Source organism: Sebastes umbrosus, chromosome 7 (genome assembly GCF_015220745.1).
Source record: "Sebastes umbrosus isolate fSebUmb1 chromosome 7, fSebUmb1.pri, whole genome shotgun sequence".
In the NCBI taxonomy this organism is placed as follows: domain Eukaryota; kingdom Metazoa; phylum Chordata; class Actinopteri; order Perciformes; family Sebastidae; genus Sebastes; species Sebastes umbrosus.
In genome coordinates, this window is record NC_051275.1 from 3564463 (window position 1) to 3581521 (window position 17059).

The 17059-nt window shown below is 40.6% G+C and overlaps 1 protein-coding gene across 1 annotated transcript in view; it reads left to right on the forward strand.

Moving 5' to 3' along the window:
• The window catches only part of LOC119491458 (rho GTPase-activating protein 42), an 85514-nt gene that overhangs the window by 51773 nt on the left and 16682 nt on the right, over positions 1 to 17059 (forward strand). Inside the window, 6 exon segments of the mRNA XM_037775542.1 lie at positions 9106 to 9207; positions 9433 to 9543; positions 12902 to 13006; positions 13838 to 13967; positions 14346 to 14446; positions 15681 to 15790. Coding sequence (XP_037631470.1) covers positions 9106 to 9207; positions 9433 to 9543; positions 12902 to 13006; positions 13838 to 13967; positions 14346 to 14446; positions 15681 to 15790 — 659 coding nt within the window.

Consider the following 17059-nt stretch of genomic DNA (forward strand, 5'->3'; position numbering starts at 1 on the left):
TTCCTCCGACCACTTCCTCCTAATGGCTCTCTCCTCCTACGGCCCATCCCCCGCTAAACATTAGCCCAACTAGAGTGAGATAAAAGGCAGGCATCACGAGTGGCTGAGCAACTTTCCACTGTTCCGAGAATCTGGAGAGATCTGCAGGCTGTCTGACCCTTCCAGTTACTGCGCTTCATGTCTGAGAACGTCAGACGGACAAACGAGGAGCTCTTGCCTTATTTGGGCATACTGCGCCGAGTAATCCCGCTGAGGTTACGTACCAGTGTATCGGCTTCAACACTAGCAAGCACAACACTTCCACGGCCATAACACACCAGCAGATTGACTGCAGCACTACAGGACATATTAGGCACAGTCTGCTTCACACAAGGCTGAAACAAATGTTTTGGAATGAAACTTTTGCAACAAATAACACAGAAAGAAAGCCACAAGAATTCAAACAATCATGTATTTTCACTGGAACATGGATTTACTATACTGCCAAACCGGGATGTGGAACTGCAAATGTTTGTAACAAGTTTTTTTTAGTTTCAGATCCATTTTTGTGAGCTGAAAGGTGTTAAATTCCCAGCCAAAGAACAATACTCTGAGAACTGAAATAAGGAAGGGAAATCTGTCCTGGTTTCACATCTGCTGTTTGCAGTCACTGCCTCAACACAGTCTGCTCCTCTGTTCATCCACTAAGGCCCTGTTCACACCTGGCATTAACCTGAATGACCCGATCACAAGTGGACAGCTCTAAATACGTCCGTTCACACCCGGCATTAGAATGCGTCTCCACATGCGTCTCCAGTGACCACTTGTGATCGGCTCTCACTTCCCCGCTCTATATGCAAATAAACACGTAGTAAACACACGGCTAATACGGCAGACGTTGTGAAGTAATATTACATGAATGTCAGTAGTGATATCCTACATATTCGTGAATTAGGGTACATTTTATTAGCATCAAAATATAAGGTTACATCTGTGCCGCTGACACCGCTGCCTTTGCCAGGTGACAGCAGGGTACAGAGTTAACAGAGAACCGGGAATGAGAGAGAGCGAGCGGGCGGTCGGGTGTAGGCTCCGCTCAAAGCACCGGAACGAAAACACCGACACATCTCCGATTGTATGATGATAATGCACTTCCAGTGTCTAGTCTGATATCTGTAGATATGTAGTCTATAGATACGATATATTTTAATAAAATACAGTTGTACCGACAGAATACAGTAGAGCACAGAGGCTGTTTCCAAGCGCTCGTGTCTGCCTGTCTGTTCACCTGGAGAGCGCAGTGAGACCCAACGGATCCAAGCGGGACGTCAGATGAGTAGGCGGTCTTTAATGTGGCCCTGGACACATTCGCGCACACACTGCTAAAACAATGTGGCCATATGTGGCCCAGACCACTTCTGAATGTGCTCTGAAAGATCCGGTCTCAATGCGTCCTCAATGCGTCTTAAGTGCGTTCACACCTATAGTTAGAGCTGGCCTTCTGTGATCCGATCACTCAGGACACATGTTAATACCAGGTCTGAACGGGGACTATATTGCGAACTGATCTCCTACAAGTTAGACCTCAACCTCAGGCCTGAGCTCTTACGTAGTCCTGTTGTTATTGTGTCGATTTTCTTTCGACAAACTCAGAACCATTGGAGGGAAACTGCCTAAAGGTGATTCACACTATTTGTGTGTGTGAGAGAGTTTATTGGTTGTCAGATTCTTTAAGACCTTAAAATTTTAAAAAAGACCCCGGGGACACGTTCTCAAGAAAACACCAGGGTGTCCAACTGGTGGGTGGCATTCCCGCTTTCAGACATTTTGACAATATTATATTCCCTTCAAGGGTGTTCAGCATTAGGGACACCATAGGGGTCCATCACTAGCAGAGTGTGATTAGTGCAAACAGACCCAGATGGGAGTCAGATGGCCATGATAATTTGAGCTGTCCTCATCCTACAAAAGGTGCACTGACATGAGATGATTCTTGGCTCATTATGTTCTCCAGAGGCGTAAATGACATTTGCAGTCATGCTATGAAATCCCAAAATATGCCAACCAAGACGCTGCGGAGTAAAGGGATCGATTTAAGTAGTTTGGAGATATGCTCGCCTGCTGTGGGCTACGCTAAAACTTTTCAATCATACAAATATACACGGTAGATTTTTATACTTCGATTACCCTTGGGATGTTGTGGTAAGACAGTAGAGTTAGGTAAGTACCTATTTTCCTAGTACCTATCTTCAAATACTTCATATCCCTAAAGTCTGTACAAACCTAAGCTGAAAGGGTATGTCCATCAATAAACTATGATAATTGATAAAAGTATTGAAATTGCGTCATTAATAAAAAAATTTAAAAAATACAAAAATGTGTTTTTTTTCATAAAATGTTACAAAAGAAACAGTCAAAATATATTTATTCAAAAGATTTCTAAATGTAGAAACTAGGGCTTTCGCTCGATTAAAATACTTAATTGCGATTAATCACATGATTGTCCATAGTTAATTGAGATTAATCTCAAATGAATCGCACATTTTTTTAGCGGTTCAAAATATACCTTAAAGGGAGATTTGTCAAGTATTTAATACTCTTATCAACATGGGAGTGGACAAATATGCTGCTTTATGCAAATGTGTGTATATATTTATTATTGGAAATCAATTAATAACACAAAACAATGACAAATATTGTCCAGGATCCAGGTACTGCATTTAGCATAAATAAATATGTTCATCATATGTCATAACTCTCCATAAGTTTTCTGGTTTTTGAGAGCTAATTATTACGAGATTGAGTGCAAAAGCGTTTTGATAGTTTTGTTACGTTCATAATGTAACGTTATGACATCATCACGAGCGTACAACATGATGACACAAAAGACAGGAGCCTTAGCTTTCCACAGCAAAAAAAAATGATGATTGGTGATCTAGCTATTTTGTTCTATTATTTGTAGTTGTTGTTGTTGTTGTTTTAGATGAATTTAAAGAGGATCATGCAAACAACAATCTACCGCAGCCGCCTGCGGAAGGTCCATTTTTAAAGGGTTCAATAAATTTCCAGTGGAACTGAATTGTGCTGGTTGTATTGTTTCATCGTTTTACAAAACTCTTGGATATTAATTGCGACAGAATTTGTGGTGATAACACCATCAAAGTAACAAAACCTTAAAATCTTACACATAGTGACTTAAATTAATTATCAAAATTGTCGTTGATTCATGAATCAATAGTTTGAGCACTAAACTGTTCACACTGTTAATGTATCATAAGGTGTAAGCACCATTGCCACTGCACAACACAGCACAGTTAGCCCACCCAAGATCGAAGATGGAATTAATGTCCTGGAGGTGTGCAGAATCATGTAGCATAATAAACTTTGTCAAGATTGTCAGTTAATATATTATTGATTAAGCAAAGAAATGTGCACTGCGATAAGACAAGAAAACTGCACTAGGCTTTGAAAACCCTTCAGTGAGGGAAAAAAATAAATGAAGGTGACAGCACTGCAGACGACTCAAACTTTATGCTGCAAAAACAGCAACATGCATGAATAAACATATTTCTTTCCATTATTCTCATGTCTGTCCCGTCATTTCCCACTGTGCCCTATCCAATAAAGCAGAAACACCATTAAAACAACCTTTCAGAAAGTAATTACTTTTTTTTCCTGATCACTAGGAGGCAAGGCAGTCAAACCTTGAGAGGTCGGTCTTTACCTGTTTGAAGGCAGCAGCCATCCACTGTAATATATCAGCTTCTTGCCTTTTGCAAAAGCAATATGTATTAAATTAGTTTATATACAAACAGCAACATCATACAGCATTGAATTAAATGTAAAGGGCCTGAAAGTATAGTAAGTCAGGAGTATTATGCTTTATTGATATAATGTGTTATTTTGAAATAATTAATGTACAACAAAATCTTATTCTTGTATTCATGGTTATTTTTTATGCTGAGAATTCATGGATTTCTGTTGTTACATACATTTTTTCTAAGGACAGTTTTAATCTAATAACCCTTTAACTAATGGACAGTATCTGCTATGCACTGCCATTGAACAATGACTTCATGGAATCACTTTGATTGATGACATAATTGTTTGTAGACTTATTGTATTTTCTCCCAGTGTATTCACTGTTCTCTGGCGCCAAAAGTGACACTAAACACAGCACTGAGTGCTTGTGTTTCATGTCAATCCCTTTTTGTGGTGAGCCTTTCCTGTCACTCTTCGCTGTCTTTGGGTTTAATAATAAAGCAGAATTGCTGTGAAATTGAGACTCCTGGGACAGTCAGCAGTTAAGGTTCACTAACTAATGTAATCTGTGTTCTTCAAAGATGAACACAGCAACTATTCGTATGGACACTGAAGAGAAATGCATACTGTAACAGAACAACAACAAAAATCTTAATTGACCCTTATTATAGATATCTGGATCTAATAGACCAGTGGTTCCCAAACTTTTTTTCTGGGGATCCACTTTTAACCCTAACCCATAAGTGAATTTATCTATAAATAGGGAGAAGAGCAAATTTGTATGTAAATGAACGTTTCTGACCATTTTAGCTGCTATTTCTGCATCACCTTATAGTATCATGGATATAGGTAAACCAGCCATTTCAAAGATATATACGTTTGATAAATCACAACTTTGCTTTATGCATGTGTTATTAAAAAACATATACACATGTTAAATACTTTATAAATGAGACCAAATAGATGCATTTAGGCGGAGTTAACGGGCCCTCTTTTTTTCCTCTCAGTAAAACAAACATAAAGTACGTTAGCCTTCCATATTAGATTCAATGTTATAAGTAGGCTACAAATATCACAGGCTTGTCTCATACACTGTTCGTAGCTATACCTACCAAAAGTAATACACTGTACTTCGTGTATATCCCACAAAATCTATTCCTGTGTCATTGACATAATCGTGAAACAGGACATATAAATAGCTATAATACCAGACTTTTGCCCAGGAGACTGCCGTCCGTGCCCTGCGTGAAACTAGAAGTCAGCGTTGATTTATTTGTCACGTAAGTTACGTACTAAAATAAAGCCACTTCCGGCGTTATTTTAAGCCAAACCATGATCTTTTCCGAAACCTAACCAAGTCGATCTTTCCCTAAGCCTAGCTAAGTAGTTTTGTTGCCTAATCCTAACCAAATCGATCTGTTCCTAAACCTAACCAAGTAGTTTTGTTGCCTAATCTTAACCAAATCGATCTTGTCCTAAACCTAACTAAGTAGTTTTGTTCCCTAATCCTAACCAAGTCGATCTGTTCCTATGCCTAACTAAGTAGTTTTGTTGCGTAATCCTAAACAAGTCGATCTGTTCCTTAGCCTAACTAAGTAGTTTTCTTGCCTAAACCTAACCAAGTTGATCTGTTCCTAAGCCTAACTAAGTTGTTTTGTTGCATAATCCTAACCAAGTCGATCTGTTCCTAAACCTTACTAAGTAGTTTTGTTGCCTGATCCTAACCAAGTCAGTCGATCTTTTCCAAAGCCTAAGTAGCTTTCTTGTTAAAACTAAGGAAGTTGTTTCCTGTGGAGACGGAAGTTTATTTTGAAAAGACTATGCATGTAACAAGTGGAAATGGACGTGTGTTGCTGGACATGAGTAGGAAAACTAACAAAAAAGGAGTAATAACTTTTTCATAAGATATCTTACAAACCTTTACATGAGAATATGTTGATTATCAGCTCAATACGAACATTCAGGCTCCCTCATGTGGCTCAAAAATGTACTGCAGATACAAATGTTAAATAAAATACAATAGAAGAAATTCTGCGAATTTATTTGACGACCCTAATAAAATCTCCTACGAATGACTATATTAGAAGATAGCTGACATTAAATAGCTTCCTGTTACCTGGAACATAATTAGGGTATAGTGTGAGGGAGCTCCTTAGTCATCACCAACCAGTGATGTAGTCTTAAAGAAGATACTAGCATTTTCCTCCCTGCAGCTTTGCTCAGACTCTGAGTTAGTCTCAGATCAGATAAAAAGGGAATATCTTTGTTCACTGTTCACCAGCAACGTGTGCATAGTATATGCAGCTTTTGTACTTTTATTTTTATTCCTTTATATTTCTTACATCATGTGTCAGAGAGAGCAGAGGGACTGATAAATGTTCATTTTTTTAGACCAAAGCTTTGCAGTTTGCCTCACACACATACACATTCACTAAATCTGGTTATTTTTAGAAGTCTTGGTATTTGTTTTTCAACTCTTCAGAAGCAGATGTTTGTAATTATTCCATGTTAATTGGCCAACTTCTCGCTGCCTGTGATGTCTCCTCGCAAAGTGGGATTTCAGGTGAGGAGGGAGACATTTTTTGGCTTTGCAGCAAAGTAACTGAACTCGAGCCGGAGCCTTGTGTTCTCTCTGCCTCCCCCGTGGAAGCGAGACCAGCTCATGTGTGGTGGAGCATCAAAATAACCCGGCTATTGCTATTTAATCGCCATCCTGGACCCCTGCTCCAATTAGCTTTCTCTAATGAGCTCACAGAGATAGGTTGTGGAGTTCTCCCTTTCATGTCACCGCTCAGAGAATCCATTTCAAATGAAAGTGGCGAAACGCGCCGCACGTGATGCCTCGCTATAGCCATTGATGTTTGTATTATTCCATGGTGTTGGACGGAAGTGCGATGGTGTGTGATATCTGAGGTTCTTTTCTCACACACACACACGGACACATTCAACCCTCCCTTGCTGCTTACATCTGTTACCATGGTGACGAGAGGCTCGGAAATGATGGCCCTGAGGCTCGTTAGGGCCAGTGTCAAAACTGGCGATGTACGGCTAGCGTCCAAATATTCCTCCCGCCTTCTCCGTGTCTGCTCTCAGCAGCCTGCCTGTGGCAAGCTTAGGACACCTGATGACCAGAAGAAAAGCCGCCTGCAGTTTTCTCTTCTTCTTTCTTCATATTAGCAATTAGCAAACTCACCCGTACTACAGCTGGCATCAAAGCGCTCTTAACAGCAACAATTCCACTACAGAGGAATCTGCATCAGAATATTCTTCTTCCTGCATCTGATTTATTCATGAGGGCGAACAAAGCAATCAGATGAGGAAATCTCCCAAGTGGTAGGTTGATGTGTGTTTTGTGCACCACAGACTGTTGGGAAGTGCTTCGGCTTCATCCGTTGCCAGCCACCTGATTACACTGGGGGCGCTGGCATTAGTTTGTGTCAGAAACTCCCTCCTCGTGATCTTCAGGGTATATATCCATCCACATCTGTGTCCTCTGCCGCCACGTGTCGGGGCTTCAAAGCCTCCGCCTGCTCTGCCTCCCTCCTTCTCTAGGAGAGAATTTAAATCGCTCATATTCCACTCTGATTGCACAAGCATATCCGGGGGGTTGGGGGTGGCGGGGGGTGCGTGCACCACATGGACAAACCAACAAACACCTGGTGTTCTGCTGGGGTATCATTAGGGTAGCGCCAGTTTATACACGTCCTGACTGGATCAAAACAAAGCAGGACACTTTGGGTGACTTAATCAGGCTGGCTCTGCCTCACAGATTCACTGCTGCAGCTCTAAGTCACTCCCCTCCTCTTTGGAAGTGTGAAAGAGTTAGTCCAGACGTACGGAGGAGGGTTTGTTTGGTTTTTTTCCGCGAGGAGTTTTCTGACACGCTCCCACTGGTCAGCAGTGCTGGGAGATTCCTGCTGTGACTGCGGGGCTCAGCTAAACCTAAAGCTCTTAATTTAATGTGATCCCCAGTGTGTGTATGTGTGTGTGTGTGTGTGTATGTGTGTGTGTGTGTGTGTGCGTGTGCGTGTGCGTGTGCGTGTGCGTGTGCGTGTGTGTGTGTGTGTGTGTGTGTGTGTGTGTGTGTGCGTGCAGTGCTCATGAGCGTGTTGGTATTTTCCCCAGGGCTTCGGTTGTATGCGTGCTCACAAAATAAAGTCACGTCAACAGCAGTCACAATGCCAGACAGTCAGCTCCCTTTTGTTCTCTAATAACAAACACTCGATCCTTAAGGGAAATTTATTTCCTGTCAGCGTGATATCCTATTTAATCATATGTTTATTTTACTATCCACCTGTTTATTTTCTCTTTGTTTCTGAATAGCGGGTAGAATTGATTTTTTTTTTTTCCCCCACTCCTGGAAAGATCATTCCTGGGCCAGACATGACAAGAAAGATGGAAATAAGATGCTACTACATGAAATTATATATAGATTTTTTCCTGTGCTGTATTGTAATAGTTATGTAGGAGGGTTACAGTGGTGAATTCCTCCAGTGTGTTTAACTGCTCTGGGGGGTTGCTGAGGCAGAACACTGTTCTAGGTCATATCAGTAGCTAGTAGATTAGACTTGCTAAATTTCAGGGCCATGGGAATGAAAACAAACAAGCAGGATCTGGTTACACTGGCCGCGTCCTCACCCCCGCCAGCCCCTTGTTCTGTCTCTCCACCAGCCCCCTCTGTGAATGTTTGCATAGCGAGATGGGCATTAAGTGGGCAAAGCTTGGTTTAGAGGTCAGACATGCAGATGAGACACTTGAATGCCCTCACACAGACAGGTTCTCTCTGCTTGGGCAGAGTTTGATTAAGGCCTGTGAAGTGGATCTTTTTTTTAGGGGGGTGAAATCTCTTAGTCCATATGCTTTTATAGATTGGCATCTGGCATGAAAAGTCCATTTCCTGTCCGTTCCTCAGAGCCTCCTGGGACACCCTGTCTGAATCCTGGGACTATAGAGCTTGACTTGTCTTTGCAGGTGGAGCATTAAAAGGAAGGAAACCGCATCCAGCCAGTCCTGTGTGTGACAGTGCCAAATGCATTAATGCTATTGATGACATACACCGTTATGTATTTTGTCTGTGAACTCATGTCCCCAGCTGAGGCACTGTGCGCGTATATTGCCCTATTGATAATGAATAGTCCTTATTGACCATGCCGACATTGCCCACTCGTCATTACCCAGTCATATGCCCCTTTTATGACCTGTAATAATCCGTTGACAGGAATTTTAAATGACATGTGAGACATGTGCAAACGTAGTTAGACCCCCACCTAGTGGCAGCTCAAACACCCACACCCCACATCAGGAATACATGACACATTTTTTTTCTTTGGTAATGTTTAAGCTTTTTCTTGTGGACCTTTTTAGGAGGGGAAGAAGAAATTCGATAAGGAAACAGAGAAATACTACTCCACGCTTGAGAGACACCTCAACTTATCATCCAAAAAGAAGGAAGCATATCTGCAGGAGGTAAAAACCAAAACACATTTTCTGATCTTACCAACGTGTCTTTGAATAATGCTGTTTGATTGTCTCCTAAAAAGTAAAGCCGTTGTTCGTGCGCTATTCTTTGCACACACCGTTTCCAGGTGGTGACGTATAGGCATCACCTCTCTGTCCACACACACAGGGCTCTCCCAGTTTGACCCCTGTCTTTGTTACGGCACTAACCCCGGTTTGTTTGCTCATTCCCAGGCTGACACGCAGATTGATAAGGAGAGACAACTCTTCTATGATGCGTCCCTTGAGTATGTTTTCAAAATACAAGAAGTGCAAGAAAAGAAGAAATTTGAGTTTGTTGAGCCGGTAAGAGAAGTATCAGTTTTACATATTTATGTGCTGAATGCATATTGGAGATGCAGTAACTGCTTTGCCTTTTTTTTTTTTTTTTTTACTAAATATGTAGTTAAAAGATTAGTTTAATTGAAATAGTTGGGATGTAAAAAGATATCAAAAAAAAAATCAAATACAGCAATGATGTTTTGTGATACTATCGATTCTCAAAAACACTGTATTAATGTTTAATTAATAGTTTACATAAAAAGATTAACCCAGTCAGTACTTTATTTAATTTGCAAAGAGATGCGCCTCTCATGTATGTGCCCTCTCAAAGTAGTGCTATGATGTTGGATGTTACAGGGACTACAATAAATGCAAATGCAGATCCCACTGATCTGATTGCTTAAAAAAAGACAACTTTTTTTACTCAGATTTTATGAATATGGTGGTTTGTTCTTTATACTGACAGTTTTACTAAAATTTGATTTTAAAAAATCGCAATATATCGCCAATATCGCAATATATTGAATCGTTACCCCTGTATCATGATACAGGGGTAACGATTCAATATATTGTATATTGAATATAGATACGTATATTATCGCCAGATTCTTGCCAATACACAGCCCTATGAAATAGCACAGACTCTTTGTACTTACTACTGATGGAAGTGGATTTTTAAATGTCTGGCACAATCATCCATCTCTCACAGGTATATATATCTACGCCTGTATATTCCACACATTTGTCATCTTCATTACAAATTCTCTGTAATATAGTCGATCCATTTGGGGAAGGTAGTGGGTAAAATTAGATAAAGTAGTTGTTTGTCAAATCAAAAACAAGACGAAGTGCAAATGAAAGCCCCCCACCTTACAGATATGTGGAGTCATTCCTAACTTCTTTAGCAGAGAAGTTACCAGGAAACATTAACTTCTCTAGGTGTTAAATGTCTGGAAATGTGAGATGGGAGCAAAGTGAATGTTTAAAAAAACCTCTCCTATTTGTTTACACCCACTGGCAGCTCAGCCACAATCCAGGCCAGAAATGTAAATCTCCAGGCCCCAGGTAGTGGTGGGAAAAATGACAAGGCTCAACCTTGCCAGTGATGAATCTGGGCACAGATAAGATGGTTCATCCTTGAACATTTGATATACCAAGCCTCATACCTCATCCCAGATATAAAATCAGTGGTTGTGTCTGAGGAATTGACTGAGAGCAGCTCTATGTTTGTGGAATCCTCCATGTTAGAGATGGGATCAGCTTTTTTCCTCCAACAATACTGCCGGTGATTTTTTTTCCCACAATGGTCAAAGATGTTTGTGTGTTATACAGAAAACAAGATCAATATCTGTCAGCCACAAAGAACTACAACTTTCTGAAACTTTCTCTTTTTGCCTGCCTCTTATGTGAAATATTCAGTGCATCAAGATGAACATAGTTCATTTTGTCAGATTTGCAAATTTTTCTACAAAGTACAATCCTGTATAAAGGTCCAGTGTGTAGGATTTAATGGCATCTAGTGGTGTGGTTGCAGATTGCAACCAACTGAGCACCCCTCAGCTCACTCCTCCCTTTTGCAAAGCTATGGTAACGCCGTTAGCCTCTCTCAGAGGCCATCCTTGTCATAATAACACTACTTTAGGAGCAACAGAAGGCAGACGGCGGCTGGCGGTACCACGGTTTTGCACTCTGCGGCTCACGTTACCGCAGTTTCACAAGTGTGTTGGAGAACTACGGTGGCCTTCAGGTAACATCAAAACGCGAAACTACTAGAACTAGAGCCAGTGTTTGGTAGGGATGTCCCGGGGAGGGCATTTTCCCACCAGTTAATAAACTCATGACAACACCGGTGTTACTGATGGCACCGGACATTTTGCAGGAAAAGATGACGCTCAATATAATGTAGAGTGCTTACTTTGATCTGTAACATTGGATGGCTGTGTCTCTGGCCTCTCTGGTAGAGCTTTCCAGCCGATTAGACTGTAGTCAGGCTTTTAAATAGGCATTATCAGTCGTTATAAGCCCCATAGATGTTGGTCAATAGGGGCCTACTACACCCACTAGTAGGTTTTATCATCTATTCACATGGTAGATCACGGAAAGAAGGTATAAAAGAACACAATAGTGACCTCTAGCGACCGTGGTAATTATGACAGGAGCAGAAGCGGAAGTCAGGCGCTGTAGTTTTCACCCAGGAAACCGGAGTTTGCATCCCGTGTGAAACCAACAGTGTGTAGTTGTCTTTGTGTTCGTAGCTGTTTTATCCCCGTGTTTTTCCCTAAACTTAGTATTTTATTTTTTTTTGCCTAAACCTAAAGAAGCTGTAGTTTTGTCGCCCAAACCTAAATGTTTTTATAACATGTTAGAACATGTTGCTCGTAAGTTTCCTTTCACTTTTTCAATGTAGTGTAGTAGGCCCCTATTGACCCACATCTATGGTGCTTATATCGATTGATAACGCCTTAATGGCCTGATAACAGTCGTATCGGGTGCAGCTTTCACTGTGGGGCCGCAGGTTTCCAACCTGTGCTACGCAAACCGTATGTGACCGCTCCATCCTCCGTACGCCTCATATTGCCTCATTAACATCGTGATTCCCTTGTAGGATTGAGTTTAAATCCAAAATATTGCTAAATAGGTGCTTTTGCTTTTTTGCTTTGACACCATGTCTGTCTCTCGTCCTGTGTGTGTGAAATCTGACTCCTGCTACTCTGTGTACAGATCGGACACTTTCAAATTGAGTTTGTAGCGTCCGTCGTCCAACTTTGTATCGATAACACGGCGCTGATATGCGAAAATTAACTAAATGGGTTTTATTTCTAAAAGAAAAGTAACCAACTACCGCAGCAAGCCCAGTAGAAACATGGTGGTGCAACATGGCAGATTCCGTGAAGAGGACCCGATTCATTAGTTTCTTAGGTGATTATGCACTAATGAAAACATAGTTATGAATATTATATTCCATTTCTGCTAATAGATTCCCCGAAATGTTACACACTGGCCCTTTAATAAGAAGTTAATCAGTTTTTAACTGAAAATGTAATATGTACATTATAATTAGAGTTAAAGTGGTTGAGTGTGACATTTACTCTTACAAACTGGTTGATAGCACAGAATTAAAGCAAATTGTGTACTTTTCAAGCAACAGTGTTATAATTAAATCCATGGTGGAAAGATAAAAATCACTACAGACTGGATTCCCCATGTTTTAGAGACACTGAATGCTAATTGTGTGATTACGGTCGTGATTATCGTTCTGGGTGTTCAAAATGGAACCTTTTATGTTGCATTGTACCTTTTTAAAATGTGCTCTCTCATGTGAATTAGTAATCAAGCTCCATATTAACTCAGTAAATCACCGTTAAATATTGTTCCTCTCCAGCTCCTGGCCTTTCTGCAGGGCCTGTTTACATTCTACCATGAAGGATACGAGCTGGCTCACGAGTTCGAGCCGTACAAACAGCAGCTCCAGTTCAACCTACAGAACGTAAGTCTCAACACCTCGGGGGCTGTACACAAAGGCAACCAGCCACGTAATCAGATTCTGCAGCTTATCATACCCCGATATAACAAGCAAGAGTTTTCACAAATGGATAGCTGTGTGATTAAATGAGATTCTTTGCTGCACAGAGGATCAATATTTCCAGAGCGCTGTATTGCAGGCAGTTACTGCAGGCCATTTAATGGTAGTGTCAAAAAAAAAGAAAGTTAGAATTGGGAGTAAAAGTACAGCTGCTGCCATGCCCTCTCCTTCCATCACCATGACCTCACCACTTGCAGCTTGAGGGCTCAAATTTCTCTCTGACCCAAAATGTCAGCGCCATTGCCCCGACAATTTCCACTCCGTAACCCTCTCTCCATGTCCTCAGATGCAGAGGGCTCTAATAGGAGCTGGACAAGGTGAAGCTGTCTCAGCATCTCTCTCTAGTCGGGGGATGTGAAACCGCCTCATACTGACCTTTTTGAATCCAAAAAAAGGATTCTGGGGAGCATTAACAATTGAGTCTCTGTCCCAATTTTGGATCATCTCAAGTGTATTCTTTCCAATATAAATGTGGTAAATTTGAATTAGATGCTGCGTCTGTATTTTCCCAAACAGTTTGCCAACGTGTTCTTTCCCCCAGGTGTTCACACGCCGTTGCACAAATGCGAGGCATTTGTCAGACGTTTGACGTTTTTCCTTTATTTGTTTCAGTGTGCTCCTTGATGCATAGGCAATATAACGGTACTTGAGATGAGAAATTGCAGAGAAAAATGCAGTTACACTAGACTTCCTCTGTTAATGCAATTATAATCCAATCCTGCATTTTCTGCGCAGACGCGAAACAACTTTGTGAGCACTAAGCAGGAAGTGGAGAAGCTGATGAAGAGGATAAGGTCTGCAGATCAGGACTATAAACCCCCAGGCCAGTGGACGATGGAAGGCTTCCTGTACGTCCAGGAGAAACGTGAGTCTTTCTAGCCGGGGCTCCCAGCCAAACACCCCCCCCACTCTCTCCCCACCACCACCACCACCACCTCACTTATAAGTGCATGGTTTTACATCCATCACCATAAACATGTCTTGAGTTTTCCCAGGCCTCTGAAGAGGAGATCCTCTCACACAGAGCTCATAATTCATCCTGTTTACCGATTCACTTTGATGTGCTCTCAAACACAAGGGGGGGGGAGATACGCAAATGGTAGATTTCTATCAGCAGTGATAAACAACATTTGATTCATCACGCTTTAATTGCAAATTGATTTTCAGAAGTCTTTCCAGAAGGCTGTGTTTCAGATATGAAATATTTTGTCCAGAGCACTCTTTTCTTCATTTTCCGTCCCAGGTCCCCTGGGATGCACTTGGACGCGTCACTACTGCACATATGAGAAAGGCAGCAAGACCTTCAGCATGAGCAACACTGAAAACAAATCGGCCGGGAAACAGGTAATTTTAGTTCAGTTTAGTAGCACATACAAAATGATACAAAGCTGAGAAAAGACTAAGCAAATATAATCTGTGTGGGTGAAACAAAGAACTCCCTTGAGGCTTATAAGAATGTCTCGACCCAGAGGGGAAAAAAGAAAAAAAAAAAAGATGACAGGACTGCGATTTGGGAACAGAAAACGAAAGACTTGTTAACTCAAGGCGGACAAAAACGGTTCAAAGATAACAAAATCTACAAATAACAAGAAAGGAATGAACTAGGGAATGAAAATAACCTTTTAACAGAGAAAGTTTGGGTGTTTTTGTAGACGATCAACTGAACGGATTTGCTTCATTTGCACTTACAAATGAGTGAAAAACTTCATGAGACCAAATAGTCCAAGTTATGATGATGTCATACTTTGTGTGTTAGATCAACAAGCCACCACCATCATATAAGTATTTTGCATTTACTAATAGGATGATTGTATTAATGTTTTTAGACTTGTATAAACAAAGTTAACGTGATAATAACGGCACTAATTTCTTTAACGCATCAACGCAACTTGCGTTTTTTAGGTTGTAGCAGGCAGTTTTATAGATTAAGTGAAGATACTGGCATCACATGAAACTAGAAAAACCTCAGGAATCCATTGGTACCAACAATGTCATACTGGCTTGTTGAGAAGGAGGCTAAATAACGCTCTAAACTTATGCTAAATTTTAGCGAGGAAAAACTGTCATGGCCATTTTCAAAGGGGTCCCTTGACATCTGACCTCAAGATATGTGAATGTAAATGGGTTCTATGGGTACCCACGAGTCTCCCCTTTACAGACATGCCCACTTTATGATAATCACATGCAGTTTGGGGCAAGTCATAGTCAAGTCAGCACACTGACACACTGACAGCTGTTGTTGCCTGTTGGGCTGCAGTTTGCCATGTTATGATTTGAGCAATTTTCAAAAATATGTACATATACTGAATTTTCATAAAGCAAGCATATTTGCCCACTCCAATGTTGATACGAGTATTAAATACTTGACAAATTTCCCTTTAAGGTACATTTTGAAAAAATAACAAATGTGTGATTAACTTGCGATTAATGGTGATTAAATATTTGAATCGACTGACATCCCTAGTATAAACCTGTGCAAGGGAAGAATTGAAGAGGAAGGCTTCACGCATGCATTCAAATTTATGTCATTTTTTCATTTCAATTTATATTTATTAATGTACAGTATGTTTATTTTTAGAATGGTCTCGTCCTGAACCAGCCGGAGATGTTCAAGCTCAAGTCCTGCATTCGGAGGAAAACGGACTCCATCGACAAGCGTTTCTGCTTCGATATCGAAGTGGTGGAGAGGTCTGTGATTGTCTGAATCATCTACATGTTCCCAAAAATGTCTTACCACTTACATGGACTGAAAACATACTCAAAACATGATAATTATTAACACCATTACCAACGCCTCTAGCATGTTGACATTTGTTTTCCATCACTAATTAGAACTTGTATTATTGGAAATGAGTTAGCTTTTTAGCACTTCTCGTTCCCTCGTCTGGAAGTTAATGGATTTTTAGTTAGATGCCTGAAAGAAGGTCTGTGGTTAACACAAGCTGAAGAGATTTCAGCATTCTACAATATAAAATGCATCAGTAAATATCCCATTCGTGAATTTGAAGTATCATAAACGTTTGTTTGAGTTTATTTTCTGCAATAATCCAAAATCCAATGGAATAATCCCATTGGCTTTTTGTCGAGGGAACCAGGGCGATGTTAAATTCCTGGTTGGCCTACAAAAATACGTCATCCCTAACTCTATATAGCCTACTATATAATGTACTGCCTTCTGGTAAAATGGTGTAAATAATAATAGTTGCTTTATTAATTATACATCTTAAAGTTAACAGTAAGTGGAATTTTAGGCTGAACAGGTTTTTTGCATATTAGTGGCATATTAAATAAAAATATTAAAGCAAAAGTCTCCCCCATAGAAACAGTAATTAATTCATGTAAGACTCACAAATAGTTTTTAAAACTAACCTGTTTAAAGATTTAGGAAGCGCATGTGGGATTTTTTTGTTCTCATGCATTCAGTGTTCTATTGAACCCAATTGATACTGGCAATTAACCTAGATTATCATGGGAGTACTCAGCATCGCAAGAGCCGCTCAGGTTTGATTAACATCTTCAAAGACTCCCCGTGTACCAGATGTTTTCAGCTCTGTTTGTCTCCTGCATGTTCCTCAAGTCCTCTCCCCTCCCCCAGCTCTTTGTTTGTTGTATGTCCACAACATCGATATTTTTCTCTATTGTTTTGAACCCATTCCGTCTCTTCTCTGTGTTCATGTCGATGTAGAAATGACATCTGTCGTGGAACTCTTTTCAGACCGCTTCAGTTTTTCTGTAAAGTCCGGTATGTGAACTGACCAGTGCTGCCCTCTCAGAGCAGAGTTGCATGTGCTGCATGTGTGCTGCTAATTGTTTCATTCACTCCAATTTTCAAAACTTTCTAATGAGATACTGTTTCCTTCTTAGCACTTCACAAAATCACTAGGTCAATACGGGCTTAAGGACGCAGACATATTCTTAAATGATTTCTACTTGTCTGCAATTACTCAAATAACACAT